General features: G+C 39.4%; 1 protein-coding gene across 1 annotated transcript; it reads right to left on the bottom strand.

Annotated features, from left to right (window-relative positions):
* Positions 1-13584: 13584 nt before the first annotated feature.
* Positions 13585-15200, bottom strand: LELP1 (late cornified envelope like proline rich 1). The gene is made up of 2 exons (XM_036843657.1): positions 15122-15200; positions 13585-13905 (listed from the first exon to the last, which is right to left on the bottom strand). The coding sequence occupies exon 2, from the start codon at positions 13882-13884 to the stop codon at positions 13585-13587; it is 300 nt and encodes a 99-aa protein (XP_036699552.1). The 5' UTR covers positions 13885-13905; positions 15122-15200.
* Positions 15201-15462: the final 262 nt, after the last annotated feature.

Genomic DNA, 15462 nt, shown 5'->3' with positions numbered 1-15462 from the left:
GGGAGCTGGCAAACTCATCACATTCTAGCTGTCTTCCCACAAATTGCCTTTGATCCAGTTTTTTTTTTTGCTGGGAAAGTAGCCATTAAGGGATGTCTATCTTTGGTTTCATTTACATAGGAGAAAAGAGAACTAAATTGGCAAATGGATGGTTTCATGTTCTCAGAACTGCCCTCCACCCAGTCTGTGCCAAGTCCTCAGAGCCCCCTGGGAGAGCACCAGCCCCTGACCAACACTGCGATGGAGCTGCTTGGCTGTGGGACTGAGATCCTATCCCTTGGAGGCAGACACCCAAGTGGGGGTGCCTTCTTTTATACATGTGCGTGCTCAGGTGGAGGAAGACATTTTTCCTTCTTTTCCTTTTTTTTTGTTCATTGAGCAAATGAAACGACTTAGAGGGTCTAGGAAGTATTCATGATTATATCATTTTTTCCCCATTACAAAAGAAATAAAAGCCTATTAATAAAAATTCGGAAAATAAAAATACTTCACTGGTTACCCATACTCCATTGTACTAAAATGACTAGAATGTTGAATATTTTCCTTTATTATTATTATTATTATTCATAGAAATGTTTGGTTAAATATAGTTGTCTATGCCATACATTCAATTGGGACCAGGAGGCACCTCTCTGCAGGACTCTGCAGTGTGGGTGCCAGGCTCCATTTCTTTCCAGGAGACCCTGAGACCCCAAGGCTCCCATGTCAGAGAAAGCAACTAATAGTTTTCAATCTGAAAAATGAGGGGTTTGCACCCTAAAAGGCCTTGTCTAGCTCTTGTGTCCTGAAAGTGCTTCTGCAACCAGGATATTATATGACCTTGGTTTGGTGGGGGTCCCAGGTGTCTTTTCCTGGCAACAGTTTGAACTATCTGTAGTTATTGTACCTTTTGCTATTCTGAGCAATTTTTCCAGACTCAGAAGGATGGAAAGCTGTTTATGGGCCATGATTCCAAAGGGAGTACCTCAGGTGTGCCCTCTTTCTTATTTTTTAACATCTTTATTGGAGTATAATTGCTTTAAAATGGTGTGTTAATTTCTGCTGAAAAACAAAGTGAATCAGCTATACATATACATATATCCCCATATCCCCTCCCTCTTGTGTCTCCCTCCCACTCTCCCTATCCCACCCCTCTAGGTGGTCACAAAACACTGTGCTGATCTCCCTGTGCGATGCGGCTTCTTCCCATAGCTAGCTATTTTACATTTGGTAGTATATATGTCCATGCCACTCTCTCACTTTGTCCCAGCTTACCCTTTGCCCTCCCTGTGTCCTCAAGCCCATTCTCTACATCTGTGTCTTTATTCCTGTCCTGCCCCTAGGGTCTTCAGAACCATTTTTATTTTTAGATTCCATATACATGTGTTAGTTTACGGTATTTGTTTTTCTCTTTCTGACTTACTTCACTCTGTATGACAGTCTCTAGGTCAATCCACCTCACTATATATGTGCCACATCTCCTTTATCCATTCATCTATCGATGGACACTTAGGTTGCTTCCATGTCCTGGCTATTGTAAATAGAGCTGCAATGAACATTGTGGTACATGACTCTTTTTGAATTATGGTTTTCTCAGGGTATATGTCCAGTAGTGGGATTCCTGGGTCGTATGGTATTTCTATTTTTAGTTCTTTAAGGAACCTCCATACAGTTCTCCACAGTGGCTGTATCAATTCACATTCCCACCAACAGTGCAAGAGGGTTCCCTTTTCTCCACACCCTCTCCAGCATTTATTGTTTGTAGATTTTTTGATGATGGCCATTCTGACTGGTGTGATGTGATACCTCATTGTAGTTTTGATTTGCATTCTCTAATGATTAGTGATGTTGAGCATCCTTTCATGTGTTTGTCAGCAATTGGTATATCTTCTTTGGAGAAATGTTTATTTAGGTCTTGTGCCCTTTTTTGGATTGGGTTGTTAGGTTTTTTGATATTGAGCTGCATGAGTTGCTTGTATGTTTCGGAGATTAATCCTTTGTCCATTGCTTCATTTGCAAATATTTTCTCCCATTCTGAGGGTTGTCTTTTCATCTTGTTTATGGTTTCCTTTGCTGTGCAAAAGCTTTTAAGTTTCATTAGGTCCCATTTGTTTATTTTTGTTTTTATTTCCATTTTTCTAGGAGGTGGGTCAAAAAGGATCTTGCTGTCATTTATGTAATAGAGTGTTCTCCCTATGTTTTCCTCTAAGAGTTTGATAGTGTTTGGCTTTACAGTTAGGTCTTTAATCCATTTTGAGTTTATTTTTGTGTATGTTGTTGGGAGTGTTCTAATTTCATTCTTTTACATATAGCTGTCCAGTTTTCCCAGCACCGCTTATTGAAGAGGCTGTCATTTCTCCATTGTATATCCTTGCTTCCTTTATCAAAGATAAGGTGACCATATGTGCGTGGGTTCATCTCTGGGCTTTCTATCCTGTTCCATTGATCTATATTTCTGTTTTTGTGCCAATACCATACTGTCTTTTTTTTTTTTTTTTTTTGTAATGTCTGAAACATTTATATTAACATATTTCCATACAAATAACCCAATGAAAGTTTAGTATTAGTTGTTTTGTTTGTTTTTTTATACTGCAGGTTCTTATTAGGCATCAGTTTCATACACATCAGTGTATACATGTCAATCCCAATTGCCCAATCCAGCACACCACCATCCCCACCTCACCGCAGTTTTCCCCCCTTGGTGTCCATATGACCATTCTCTACATTTGTGTCTCAACTTCTGCCCTGCAAACTGGCTCATCTGTACCATTTTTCTAGGTTCCGCATACATGCATTAATATACGATATTTGTTTTCCTCTTTCTGACTTACTTCACTCTGTATGACAGTCTCTAGATCCATCCATGTCTCAACAAATGACTCAATTTCGTTCCTTTTTATGGCTGAGTAATATTCCATTGTATATATGTACCACATCTTCTTTATCCATTCGTCTGTTGATGGGCATTTAGGTTGCTTCCATGACCTGGCTATTGTAAATAGTGCTGCAATGAACATTCGGGTGCATGTGTCTTTTTGAATTACGGTTTTCTCTGGGTATATGCCCAGTAGTGGGATTGCTGGGTCATATGGTAATTCTATTTTTAGTTTTTTAAGGAACCTCCATACTGTTCTCCATAGTGGCTGTATCAATTTACATTCCCACCAACAGTGCAAGAGGGTTCCCTTTTCTCCACACCCTCTCCAGCATTTGTTGTTTGTCGATTTTCTGATGATGCCCATTCTAACAGGAGTGAGGTGATACCTCATTGTAGTTTTGATTTGCATTTCTCTAATAATTAGTGATGTTGAGCATCTTTTCATGTGCTTCGTGGCCATCTGTATGTCTTCTTTGGAGAAATGTCTATTTAGGTCTTCTGCCCATTTTTGGATTGGGGTGTTTGTTTCTTTGATATTGAGCTGAATGAGCTGTTTATATATTTTGGAGATTAATCCTTTGTCCGTTGATTCATTTGCAAATATTTTCTCCCATTCTGAGGGTTGTCTTTTCGTCTTGTTTATGGTTTCCTTTGCTGTGCAAAAGCTTTGAAGTTTCATTATGTCCCATTTGTTTATTTTTGTTTTTATTTCCATTACTCTAGGAGGTGGATCAAAAAAGATCTTGCTGTGATTTATGTCAAAGAGTGTTCTTCCTATGTTTTCCTCTAAGAGTTTTATAGTGTCCAGTCTTATATTTAGGTCTCTAATCCATTTTGAGTTTATTTTTGTGTATGGTGTTAGGGAGTATTCTAGTTTCATTCTTTTACATGTAGCTGTCCAGTTTTCCCAGCACCACTTATTGAAGAGACTGTCTTTTCTCCATTGTATATCTTTGCCTCCTTTGTCATAGATTAGTTGACCATAGGTGCGTGGGTTAATCTCTGGGCTTTCTATCTTGTTCCATTGATCTATGTTTCTGTTTTTGTGCCAGTACCATACTGTCTTGATTACTGTAGCTTTGTAGTATAGTCTGAAGTCTGGGAGTCTGATTCCTCCAGCTCCATTTTTTTCCCTCAAGACTGCTTTGGCTATTCGGGGTCTTTTGTGTCTCCATACAAATTTTAAGATGATTTGTTCTAGCTCCGTAAAAAATGCCATTGGTAATTTGATAGGGATTGCATTGAATCTGTAGATTGCTTTGGGTAGTATACTCATTTTCACAATGTTGATTCTTCCAATCCAAGAACATGGTATATCTCTCCATCTGTTGGTATCATCTTTAATTTCTTTCATCAGTGTCTTATAGTTTTCTGCATACAGGTCTTTCGTCTCCCTAGGTAGGTTTATTCCTAGGTATTTTATTCTTTTTGTTGCAATGGTAAATGGGAGTGTTTCCATAATTTCTCTTTCAGATTTTCATCATTAGTGTATAGGAATGCAAGAGATTTCTGTGCATTAATTTTGTATCCTGCAACTTTACCATATTCATTAATCAGCTCTAGCAGTTTTCTGGTGGCAGTTTTAGGATTCTCTATGTATAGTATCATGTCATCCGCAAACAGTGACAGTTTTACTTCTTCTTTTCCAATTTGTATTCCTTTTATTTCTTTTTCTTCTCTGATTGCCGTGGCTAGGACTTCCAGAACTATGTTGAATAATAGTGGTGAGAGTGGACATCCTTGTCTCGTTCCTGATCTTAGAGGAAATGCTTTCAGTTTTTCACCATTGAGAATGATGTTTGCTGTGGGTTTGTCATATATGGCCTTTATTATGTTGAGGTAGGTTCCCTCTATGCCCACTTTCTGGAGAGTTTTTATCAGAAATGGGTGTTGAATTTTGTCAAAAGCTTTTTCTGCATCTATTGAGATGATCATATGGTTTTTATTCTTCAATTTGTTAATATGGTGTATCACATTGATTGATTTGCGTATATTGAAGAATCCTTGCATCCCTGGGATAAATCCCACTTGATCGTGGTGTATGATCCTTTTAATGTGTTGCTGGATTCTGTTTGCTAGAATTTTGTTGAGGATTTTTGCATCTATATTCATCAGTGATATTGGTCTGTAATTTTCTTTTTTTGTAGTGTCTTTGTCTGGTTTTGGTATCAGGGTGATGGTGGCCTCATAGAATGAGTTTGGGAGTGTTCCTTCCTCTGCAATTTTTTGGAAGAGTTTGAGAAGGATGGGTGTTAGCTCTTCTCTAAATGTTTGATAGAATTCACCTGTGAAGCCATCTGGTCCTGGACTTTTGTTTGTTGGAAGATTTTTAATCACAGTTTCAATTTCATTACTTGTGATTGGTCTGTTCATATTTTCTGTTTCTTCCTGATTCAGTCTGGGAAGGTTATACCTTTCTAAGAATTTGTCCATTTCTTCCAGGTTGTCCATTTTATTGGCATAAAGTTGCTTGTAGTAGTCTCTTAGGATGCTTTGTATTTCTGTGGTGTCTGTTGTAACTTCTCCTTTTTCATTTCTGATTTTATTGATTTGAGTCCTCTCCCTCTTTTTCTTGATGAGTCTGGCTAATGGCTTATCAATTTTGTTTATCTTCTCAAAGAACCAACTTTTAGTTTTATTGATCTTTGCTATTGTTTTCTTTGTTTCTATTTCATTTATTTCTGCTCTGATCTTTATGATTTCTTTCCTTCTGCTAACTTTGGGTTTTGTTTGTTCTTCTTTCTCTAGTTTCTTTAGGTGTAAGGTTAGATTGTTTACTTGAGATTTTTCTTGTTTCTTTAGGTAGGCTTGTATAGCTATAAACTTCCCTCTTAGAACCGCTTTTGCTGCATCCCATAGGTTTTGGGTCGTCGTGTTTTCATTGTCATTTGTCTCTAGGTATTTTTTGATTTCCTCTTTGATTTCTTCAGTGATCTCTTGGTTATTTAGTAACGTATTGTTTAGCCTCCATGTGTTTGTCCTTTTTACGTTTTTTTCCCTGTAATTCATTTCTAATCTCATAGCGTTGTGGTCAGAAAAGATGCTTGATATGATTTCAATTTTCTTAAATTTACTGAGGCTTGATTTGTGACCCAAGATGTGATCTATCCTGGAGAATGTTCCGTGCGCACTTGAGAAGAACGTTTAATCTGCTGTTTTTGGATGGAATGTCCTATATATATCAATTAAATCTATCTGGTCTATTGTGTCATTTAAAGCTTCTGTTTCCTTATTTATTTTCATTTTGGATGATCTGTCCATTGGTGTAAGTGAGGTGTTAAAGTCCCCCACTATTATTGTGTTACTGTCGATTTCCTCTTTTATAGCTGTTAGCAGTTGCCTTATGTATTGAGGTGCTCCTATGTTGGGTGCATATATATTTATAATTGTTATATCTTCTTCTTGGATTGATCCCTGGATCATTATGTAGTGTCCTTCCTTGTCTCTTGTAACATTCTTTATTTTAAAGTCTATTTTATCTGATATGAGTATAGCTACTCCAGCTTTCTTTTGATTTCCATTTGCATGGAATATCTTTTTCCATCCCCTCACTTTCAGTCTGTATGTGTCCCTAGGTCTAAAGTGGGTCTCTTGTAGACAGCATATATATGGGTCTTGTTTTTGTATCCATTCAGCCAGTCTATGTCTTTTGGTTGGGGCATTTAATCCATTCACGTTTAAGGTAATTATCGATATGTATGTTCCTATGACCATTTTCTTAATTGTTTTGGGTTTGTCTTTGTAGGTCCTTTTCTTCTCTTGTGTTTCCCACTTAGAGAAGTTCCTTTAGCATTTGTTGTAGAGCTGGTTTGGTGGTGCTGAATTCTCTTAGCTTCTGCTTGTCTGCAAAGCTTTTGATTTCTCCATCAAATCTAAATGAGATCCTTGCCGGGTAGAGTAATCTTGGTTGTAGGTTCTTCCCTTTCATCACTTTAAGTATATCATGCCACTCCCTTCTGGCTTGCAGAGTTCCTGCTGAGAAATCAGCTGTTAACCTTATGGGAGTTCCCTTGTATGTTATTTGTCGTTTTTGCCTTGCTGCTTTCAATAATTTTTCTTTGTCTTTAATTTTTGCCACTTTGATTACTATGTGTCTCGGCGTGTTTCTCCTTGGGTTTATTCTGTATGGGACTCTCTGCGCTTCCTGGACTTGGGTGGCTATTTCCTTTCCCATGTTAGGGAAGTTTTCGACTATAATCTCTTCAAATATTTTCTCTGGTCCTTTCTCTCTCTCTTCTCCTTCTGGGACCCCTATAATGCGAATGTTGTTGCGTTTAATGTTGTCCCAGAGGTCTCTTAGGCTGTCTTCATTTCTTTTCATTCTTTTTTCTTTAGTCTGTTCTGCAGCAGTGAATTCCACCATTCTGTCTTCCAGGTCACTTATCCGTTCTTCTGCCTCAGTTATTCTGCTATTGATTCCTTCTAGTGTAGTTTTCATTTCAGTTATTGTATTGGTGATCTCTGTTTGTTTGTTCTTTAATTCTTCTAGGTCTTTGTTAATCATTTCTTGCATCTTCTCAATCTTTGCCTCCATTCTTATTCCGAGGTCCTGGATCATCTTCACTATCATTATTCTGAATTCTTTTTCTGGAAGGTTGCCTATCTCCACTTCATTTAGTTGTTTTTCTGGGGTTTTTTCTTGTTCCTTCATCTGGTGCATAGCCCTCTGCCTTTTCATCTTCTCTATCTTTCTGTAACTGTGGTTTTTGGTCCACAGGCTGCAGGATCGTAGTTTTTCTTGCTTCTGTTGTCTGCCCTCTGGTCCATACTGTCTTGATTACTGTAGCTTTGTAGTATAGTCTGAAGTCAGGGAGAATGATTCCTCCAGATCCGTTTTTCTTTCTCAAGATTGCTTTGGCTATTCGGGGTCTTTTGTGTTTCCATACAAATTGTGAAATTTTTTGTCCTAGTTCTGTGAAAAATGCCATTGGTAGTTTGATAGGGATTGCATTGAATCTGTAGATTGCTTTGGGTAGTAGAGTCATTTTCACAATATTGATTCTTCCAATCCAAAACATTGTGTATCTCTCCATCTATTTGTATCATATTTAATTTCTTTCATCAGTGTCTTATAGTTTTCTGCATACAGGTCTTCTCTCTCCTTAAGTAGGTTTATTCCTAGGTATTTTAGTCTTTTTGTTGCAGTGGTAAATGGGAGTGTTTCCTTAATTTCTCTTTCAGATTTTTCATCATTAGTGTATAGGAATGCAAGAGATTTCTGTGCATTAATTTTGTATCCTGCTACTTTACCAAATTCATTGATTAGCTCTAGTAGTTTTCTGGTAGCATCATTAGGATTCTCTATGTATACTATTATGTCACCTGCAAACAGTGACAGTTTTACTTCTTCTTTTCTGATTTGGATTCCTTTTATTTCTTTTTCTTCTCTGATTGCTGTGGCTAAAACTTCCAAAACTATGTTGAATAACAGTACTGAGAGTGGGCAACCTTGTCTTGTTCCTGATCTTAGTGGAAATGGGGTCAGTTTTTCACCATTGAGAACGATGTTGGCTGTGGGTTTGTCATATATGGCGTTTATTATGTTGAGGTAAGTTCCCTCTATGCCTACTTTCTGGAGGGATTTTTATCAATTTTCTTTTGAATTTTGTCAAAAGCTTTTTCTGCATCTATTGAGATGATCATATGGTTTTTCTCCTTCAATTTGTTAATATGGTTTCTCACATTGATTGATTTGTGTGTATTGAAGAATCCTTGCATTCCACGGATAAACCCCACTAGATCATGGTGATCCTTTTAATGTGCTGTTGGATTCTGTTTGCTGGTATTTTGTTGCGGATTTTTGCATGTATGTTCATCAGTGATATTGGCCTGTAGTTTTCTTTTTTTGTGACATCTTTGTCTGGTTTTGGTATCATGGTGATGGTGGCCACGTAGAATGAGTTTGGGAGTGTTCCTCCCTCTGCTACATTTTGGAAGAGTTTGAGAAGGATAGGTGTTAGCTCTACTCTAAATGTTTGATAGAATTCGCCTGTGAAGCCATCTGGTCCTGGGGTTTTGTTTGTTGGAAGGTTTTTAATAAAAGTTTCAATTTCAGTGCTTGTGATTGGTCTGTTTATACTTTCTATTTCCTCTTCGTTCAGTCTCGGAAGGTTGTGCTTTTCTAAGAATGTGTCCATTTCTTCTAGGTTGTCCATTTTATTGGCATATAGTTGCTTGTAGTAATCTCTCATGATCGTTTGTATTTCTGCAGTGTCAGTTGTTGCTTCTCCTTTTTCATTTCTAATTCTGTTGACCTGAGTCTTCTACCTTTTTTTCTTGATGAGTGTTGCTAATGGCTTATCAATTTTGTTTATCTTCTGAAAGAACCAGCTTTTAGTTTTACTGATCTTTGCTATTGTTTCCTTCATTTCTTTTTCATTGATTTCTGATCTGATCTTTATGATTTCTTTCCTTCTGCTAACTTTGGGGTTTTTTTGTTCTTCTTTCTCTAATTGCTTTAGGTGTAAGGTTAGGTTGTTTATTTGAGGTGTTTCTTGTTTCTTGAGGTAGGATTGTGTTGCTATAAACTTCCCTCTTAGAACTGCTTTTGCTTCATCCCATACGTTTTGGGCCGTCCTGTTTTCATTGTTATTTGTTTCTAGGTATTTTTTGATTTCCTCTTTGATTTCTTCAGTGATCTCTTGGTTATTTAGTAGTGTATTGTTTAGCCTCCATGTGTTGTATATTTTACAGTTTTCTTCTTGTAATTGGTATCTAGACTCATAGCGTTGTGGTCGGGAAAGGTATTTGATACAGTTTCAATTTTCTTAAATTTACCAAGGCTTGTTTTATGACCCAGAATATGATCTATTCTGGAGAATGTTCCATGAACACTTGAGAAGCAAGTGTATTCTGTTGTTTTTGGATGGAATGTCCTATAAATAGCAATTCAGTCCATCATGTTTAATGTATCATTCAAAACTTGTGTTTCCTTATTAATTTTCATTTTTGTTGATCTGTCCATTGGTGAAAGTGGTGTGTTAAAGTCCCCTAGTATGATTGTGTTACTGTCGATTTCCCCTTCAATGGCCGTTAGCATTTGCCTTATGTATTGAAGTGCTCCTATGTTGGGTGTACAAATATTTACAATTGTTATATCTTCTTCTTGGATTGATCCCTTGATCATTATGTAGTGTTCTTCTTTGAATCTTGTAATAGTCTTTATTTTAAAGTCTATTTTGTCTGATATGAGAATTGCTACTCCAGCTTTCTTTTGATTTCCATTTGCATGGAATATGTTTTTCCATCCCCTCGCTTTCAGTGTGTATGTGTCCATAGGCCTGAAGTGGGTGTCTTGTAGACAGCTTATATATGGGACTTGTTTTGGTATCCATTCAGCCAGTATATGTCTTTTGGTTGGAGCATTTAATCCATTTACATTTAAAGTAATTATTGATATGTATATTCCTATTACCATTTTCTTAATTGTTTTGTGTTTGTCATTGTAGGTCTTTTCTTTCTCTTGTGTTGCCTGCCTAGAGAAGTTCCTTTAGTATTTGTTGTAAAGCTGGTTTGGTGGTCATGAATTCTCTTAGCTTTGCTTGTCTGTATAGCTTTTAATTTTTCTGTTGAATCGTAATGAGATCTTTGCTGGGTAGAGTAATCTTGTTTGTAGGTTTTTCTCTTTCATCACTTTAAATATGTCCTGCCACACCCTTCTGGCTTGCAAAGTTTCTGCTGAAAGATCGGCTGTTAACCTTATGGGGATTCCCTTGTGTGTTATTTGTTGTTTTTCCCTTGTTACTTTTAATATGTTTTCTTTGTATTTAATTTTTAATAGTTTGGTAAATATGTGTCTTGGCATGTTTCTCCTTGGATTTATCCTGTATGCGATTCTTTGTGCTTTCTGGACTTGATTGACAATTTCCTTTTCCATATTAGGGAAGTTTTCAACTATAATCTGTTTAATATTTTTTCAGACCCTTTCTTTTTCTCTTCTTCTTCTGAGACCCCTATAATTCGAATATTGGTGTGTTTAATGTTGTCCCAGAGGTCTCTAAGACTGCCCTCCATTCTTTTCATTCTTTTTTCTTTATTCTGCTGTGTGGTAGTTATTTCCACTATTATATTTTCCAGGTCACTTATCCATTCTTCTGCCTCAGTATTCTGCTATTGATTCCTTCCGGAGAATTTTAAATTTCATTTATTGTGTTGTTCTTCATTGTTTTTTTGCTCTTTAGTTCTTCTAGGTCCTTGTTAAACATTCTTGTATTTTCTCCATTCTATTTCCAAGATTTTGGATCATCTTTGCTATCATTACTCTGAATTCTTTTTCAGGTAGACTGCCCATTTCTTCTTCATTTGTTTGTTCTGGTGGGTTTTACCTTGCTCCTTCATCTTCTGTGTGTTTCTCTGTCTTCTCATTTTACATAACTTACTGTGTTTTGGGTCTCCTTTTTGCAGGCTGCAGGTTCATCGTTCCCATTGTTTTTCGTGTCTTCCCCCAGTGGCTAAGGTTGGTTCAGTGGGTTGTGTAGGCTTCCTGGTGGAGGGGACTGGTGCCCATGTTCAGATGGATGAGGCTGTTGTCTTTCTGGTGGGCAATCCCATGCATGGTGGGGTGTTTTTGGCTGTCTGTGAACTTATTATTATTTTAGGAAGCCTCTCTGCTAATGGGTGGGGCTGTGTTCCTGTCTTGCTAGTTGTTTGGCATGACGTGTCCATCACTGGAGCTTACTGGTTGTTGTGTGGAGCTGGCTCTTAGCATTTAGATGGAGATATCTGGGAGAGCTCTTGCCAATTGATATTATGAGGGGCCGGCGGGTCCCTGGTGGACCAATGTCCTGAAGTCGGCTTTCCCACCTCAGAGGCTCAGGCCTGACACCCAGCCAGAGCACCAAGACCCTGTCAGCCACATGGCTTTTTGGTATGGATTCATTGGCAAAGGCACAAGGGCACCTTCTGAAGTGATTGTTATTTTCTGTATCCTGATTGGCGTTTAAGATCTGTCCATTTCAAAATAAGTAAATTGTATTTCAATTAAAAATACTGAGCCGTGAAAATTTCTGATCCTTTTCAGTCTCTTTCACAATCCAATCTTAAGGAAGCACATAAAATAATACCTGTGAATGACTGAACAGGACGCAGTTCTGGATGTTTCAAGTTCTAAATCATAGGACATCAGGTAAGGAAGCAGGTTGGTAGAATCACTTCCACTTATAACATGACCTGGCCTCTTTCATTAACTTTGTGACAGCAAAGAAACCTAAACCTACTTCTGCTTGGATGTTGTGAGCTGTGATGATAACCTGGGTTTTTGGAAAGAACCAATCAGGTTTCTTTCCTGAAATAACAGGAATATCTCATACCCAACCCATCAACAACGTGGGTCCACCTGGCCAAGGACCTTACCACATGGAGAGGTCTAAGAGGTGAGGATACCCATCCTGAAGAGAAGTGGAGACTGGTGGGGATGAGGGAGATTGAAAGAGTGGCGGTGAATCAATGCTCTCTGACCCTGAAGTCCTGGTTCCTATAGTTCTCTTTTAATTCTACGTGCCCCCTCCTCATCCTAATATCCTTCCCAGCAATATGAACTGATAACTTCCCTTTTGTGAATTAAGCCACTTTGATGTGTACTCCCTGTAGCTACTTGTACACTAACATATCAGCTGTGAAAACTTTTCTGGTTCATTCCTAATTGAGGTCCTCCCAGATTTATCATTTTCTATTTCTTTGTACTTAACTATTTCTTTGGAAATTGTATATAGATTCACAGAAAGTTGCAGAAATAGAGATCCCATGTCCCCTTCACTGGAATTCTCTCAAGGGTGACATGGTGACATGCTGCATAACTATACTCCAGGATCAAAGCCAGCCAAGTGACATTGGTGTAATCTGCAAACTCCTCTTTTATTTCTTATTTTTAAGAAGAATGCTTAGCTGTGCTTACTGGTATCAGTTGGAACCTGACTATTGCACTCAGGAGATTTACAGCCTGACGAGGAAGTGAAGCACAGGGCAGTCAAGTTCAGGTGTGTTGTGTCACACGTGGGCAGGTACAGTGTGCTCCCCTCAGTGTGTCCCAGCAAACCAGGCACTTGGCATTTGTTAACTTCTTAAGCCACAAAACAACCAGGTAACACTAGTACTATTAGTATTCCTTTTACAGAGAGAAGGAAACTAGGGCTCAGAGAAGGTAACCAATGGGCTTAAGGTCACAAAATTTTGGGGGAGCAGAGCTAGAGTTTAAACCCATGCAGCCTGTTTTCAGAGTGTTCTGCCCAAGCATTATGCGATGGGACTAATAGCCAAGGGTAGAATTCTTTCCCTGAGTCTTTGTGGAACTTTCCCCAGTGCCATTCCTCTTTCCCCTCACACACTCTTCCCCCCTTGTGCTCATTGGATTCCCGGGGTTAGCCACTTCAATAGCCATGTTTATGGCTCTCTCAGGCTGTGCTGTAGCAGGAGTGCATTCCCTGGGTGCACCTCTCAGAAGATGTCACGTCCCTCTATGCAGTAGGTGGGGTTAGAGACCTGGCCGTCTTTCAAGGATGTTGAATGTGGAGGGCCAGGGTCCTAGCCTCACCCTCAGGGGGTTGCTTCTTGGTGGTATAATGCTGGAAAACAAGAAACAAACCAAAAACTACCAAGAAACCAGGAGAAGAAAGTCTTGCACAGCAGAGGAACACATTTACTTGTCAGTTCATGGCTTCAGTTCTCAGCCCCATAGTGGTGAATATGGTGGAGATGGTGGAGGTAGTGGGCTGGGTAGTGCCCTTGGTGCCTCACTCTGGGGGTGGGCAGGGTGGTGGGCATTTAGGAGGACAGGGCTTGGAACATGGCTTCGGAGGGGAGGGAGCTGGGCATGGGCATGGTGGAGGGCACAGTGGGGGACATGGGGGACACAGGGGACACTTTGGTGGTGCTGGGCACTTTTCCCGTGGGCACTTTTCAGAGCACCGTTGCAGCAACTTCTTTAAACAGCTGGGCTGGCATTTAGTCTCACACCTTTGCTCACACCTGGGATCACATTGCTTGGGCTCATTCTTAGGTTCACTAGGTTTGTTTTTATCATCACTCGACATTCCTTCTTGATTTTCTGAGCCCTGCAACGAAATACGTGACAGGTTATGTGTGGGAGACCACATTGCAAGGTGGGAGAGGACCAGTACAACCTTACAACACACACCTCCTGCCCTGCCCATTCTTGTTCTTAAGAAAGCCTTTCCTGGGATATGTTCAGGCTCTAGAATAAATTCTCATCTAAGGGCTGTCCTCTTGTCCTTGCAGTGCATTGGTGACAACATTTCTTGATCTCTCCACCATTACTATGCTTTCTTTTCATTTATTCTTGTCTCCGTTCCATAGCCCCTAGCAGGAGTTCTTAACCTTAGGGTCCTGGGACGTCGCCCCCCCCCCAACCCAACCATGAGAACCGTATTTAACCATGTATTTATCAATATAATTGGTATCTTCTGTAACCCTATGTATTTTATTTCATTCATTTTAAAACATTATTCTGAAGAGTCCCTAAGCTTGATCAGACTTCTAAAGGCGTCCATGGCACAACAACAGTTTTAAAGAACTCCTGTAAGGGCACCTCCCTATCCCTCTGGAGATGGAATGGGAGGATATATTAGTGGGTTTGGGGACCTAGGACACTTCTTCCAATTCTATGTCTTGCCTAAACCCTCAGACCTTGAGAACTGCTTTCATCACTTGAGGACTGAGCATGGAAAAGAATTGAATTCCTACCATGGCTGGGCTCCCATGGACTACTCTAGGAACTCCTCCCCCTGGTGATTAGGGTAAGGGAAGAAGTTAAGAGAAGAGGAGATAAACTGGGAAATTCTAGTTTCTCTGAAAATATGAATGTTGGAGCCACAAAATATGATTTTAGGGAGTAAATCCTTTTCCCCTCTGTTAAGTTTTGCCCTGAGCTAGGTCTTCCTCTATAGACTGTTTGACTTCTGGATATGGACAGGACTTTTCAATCTCTGACAATACTTGCATGTCGAATCTAATTGGCACATCTTTGATTTCCTTTAACAATATAAATATAAAAATTTAACATCTAATTTTGTTTTAAAATCAGTATGGCTCTCTGGAGAGACGACAGATCATTACATTGAACTCCAAAATGGTTAAGAATCACTCTTTCAAATGAGGTGTAGCTAGATCCTGCTACTGAAAATGAGAGGAAACTTTCACCCAAGTATAGGCATCATTTCAACCCTGTTCAATGCCTGGGGTGCTGTGGATCATCCCCCAGAAAGGAGAGGTAAAAGAGGGTGCATTTCCAGTTGTCCACATGCAACTCACCTCTTTGTGTTGGTATTGAACTTGACAAGTAGTTGAGTGAGGTGGATGTTATGGCTGTGCCGGTAAAGGTGGATTTTCCTCTCTGGTCCTTCTGCCCAGCTCTGAGGAAGACGGAGTGGGGGGAAGGGGGAGCCCCCCTTGTGACCTCATCACTGCATCATCAAATAGCGATTGTTGTGTGACTCCAGAGCTCTCAGCTCAACTCAAGCCCTTGAACAGGAGAATAGGCTATGATTAATACCTCCTTTGCTGTCCTGTCCTCTCCCAGGTCCCTCAAAATTCATGCTGGTGAAATCAGACTACCGTGAAGGGAACTAAACTCAAAGGATAGGGAGGCTCAT

Source organism: Balaenoptera musculus, chromosome 1 (assembly GCF_009873245.2).
Source record: "Balaenoptera musculus isolate JJ_BM4_2016_0621 chromosome 1, mBalMus1.pri.v3, whole genome shotgun sequence".
In the NCBI taxonomy this organism is placed as follows: Eukaryota; Metazoa; Chordata; class Mammalia; order Artiodactyla; family Balaenopteridae; genus Balaenoptera; species Balaenoptera musculus.
This window is presented reverse-complemented; position numbering and strand designations above follow the sequence as displayed.

Excerpts from the sequence above, each read along its gene's own strand:
- LELP1 (XM_036843657.1), bottom strand. The coding sequence starts at position 13,884 with ATGTCGAGTGATGATAAAAACAAACCTAGTGAACCTAAGAATGAGCCC.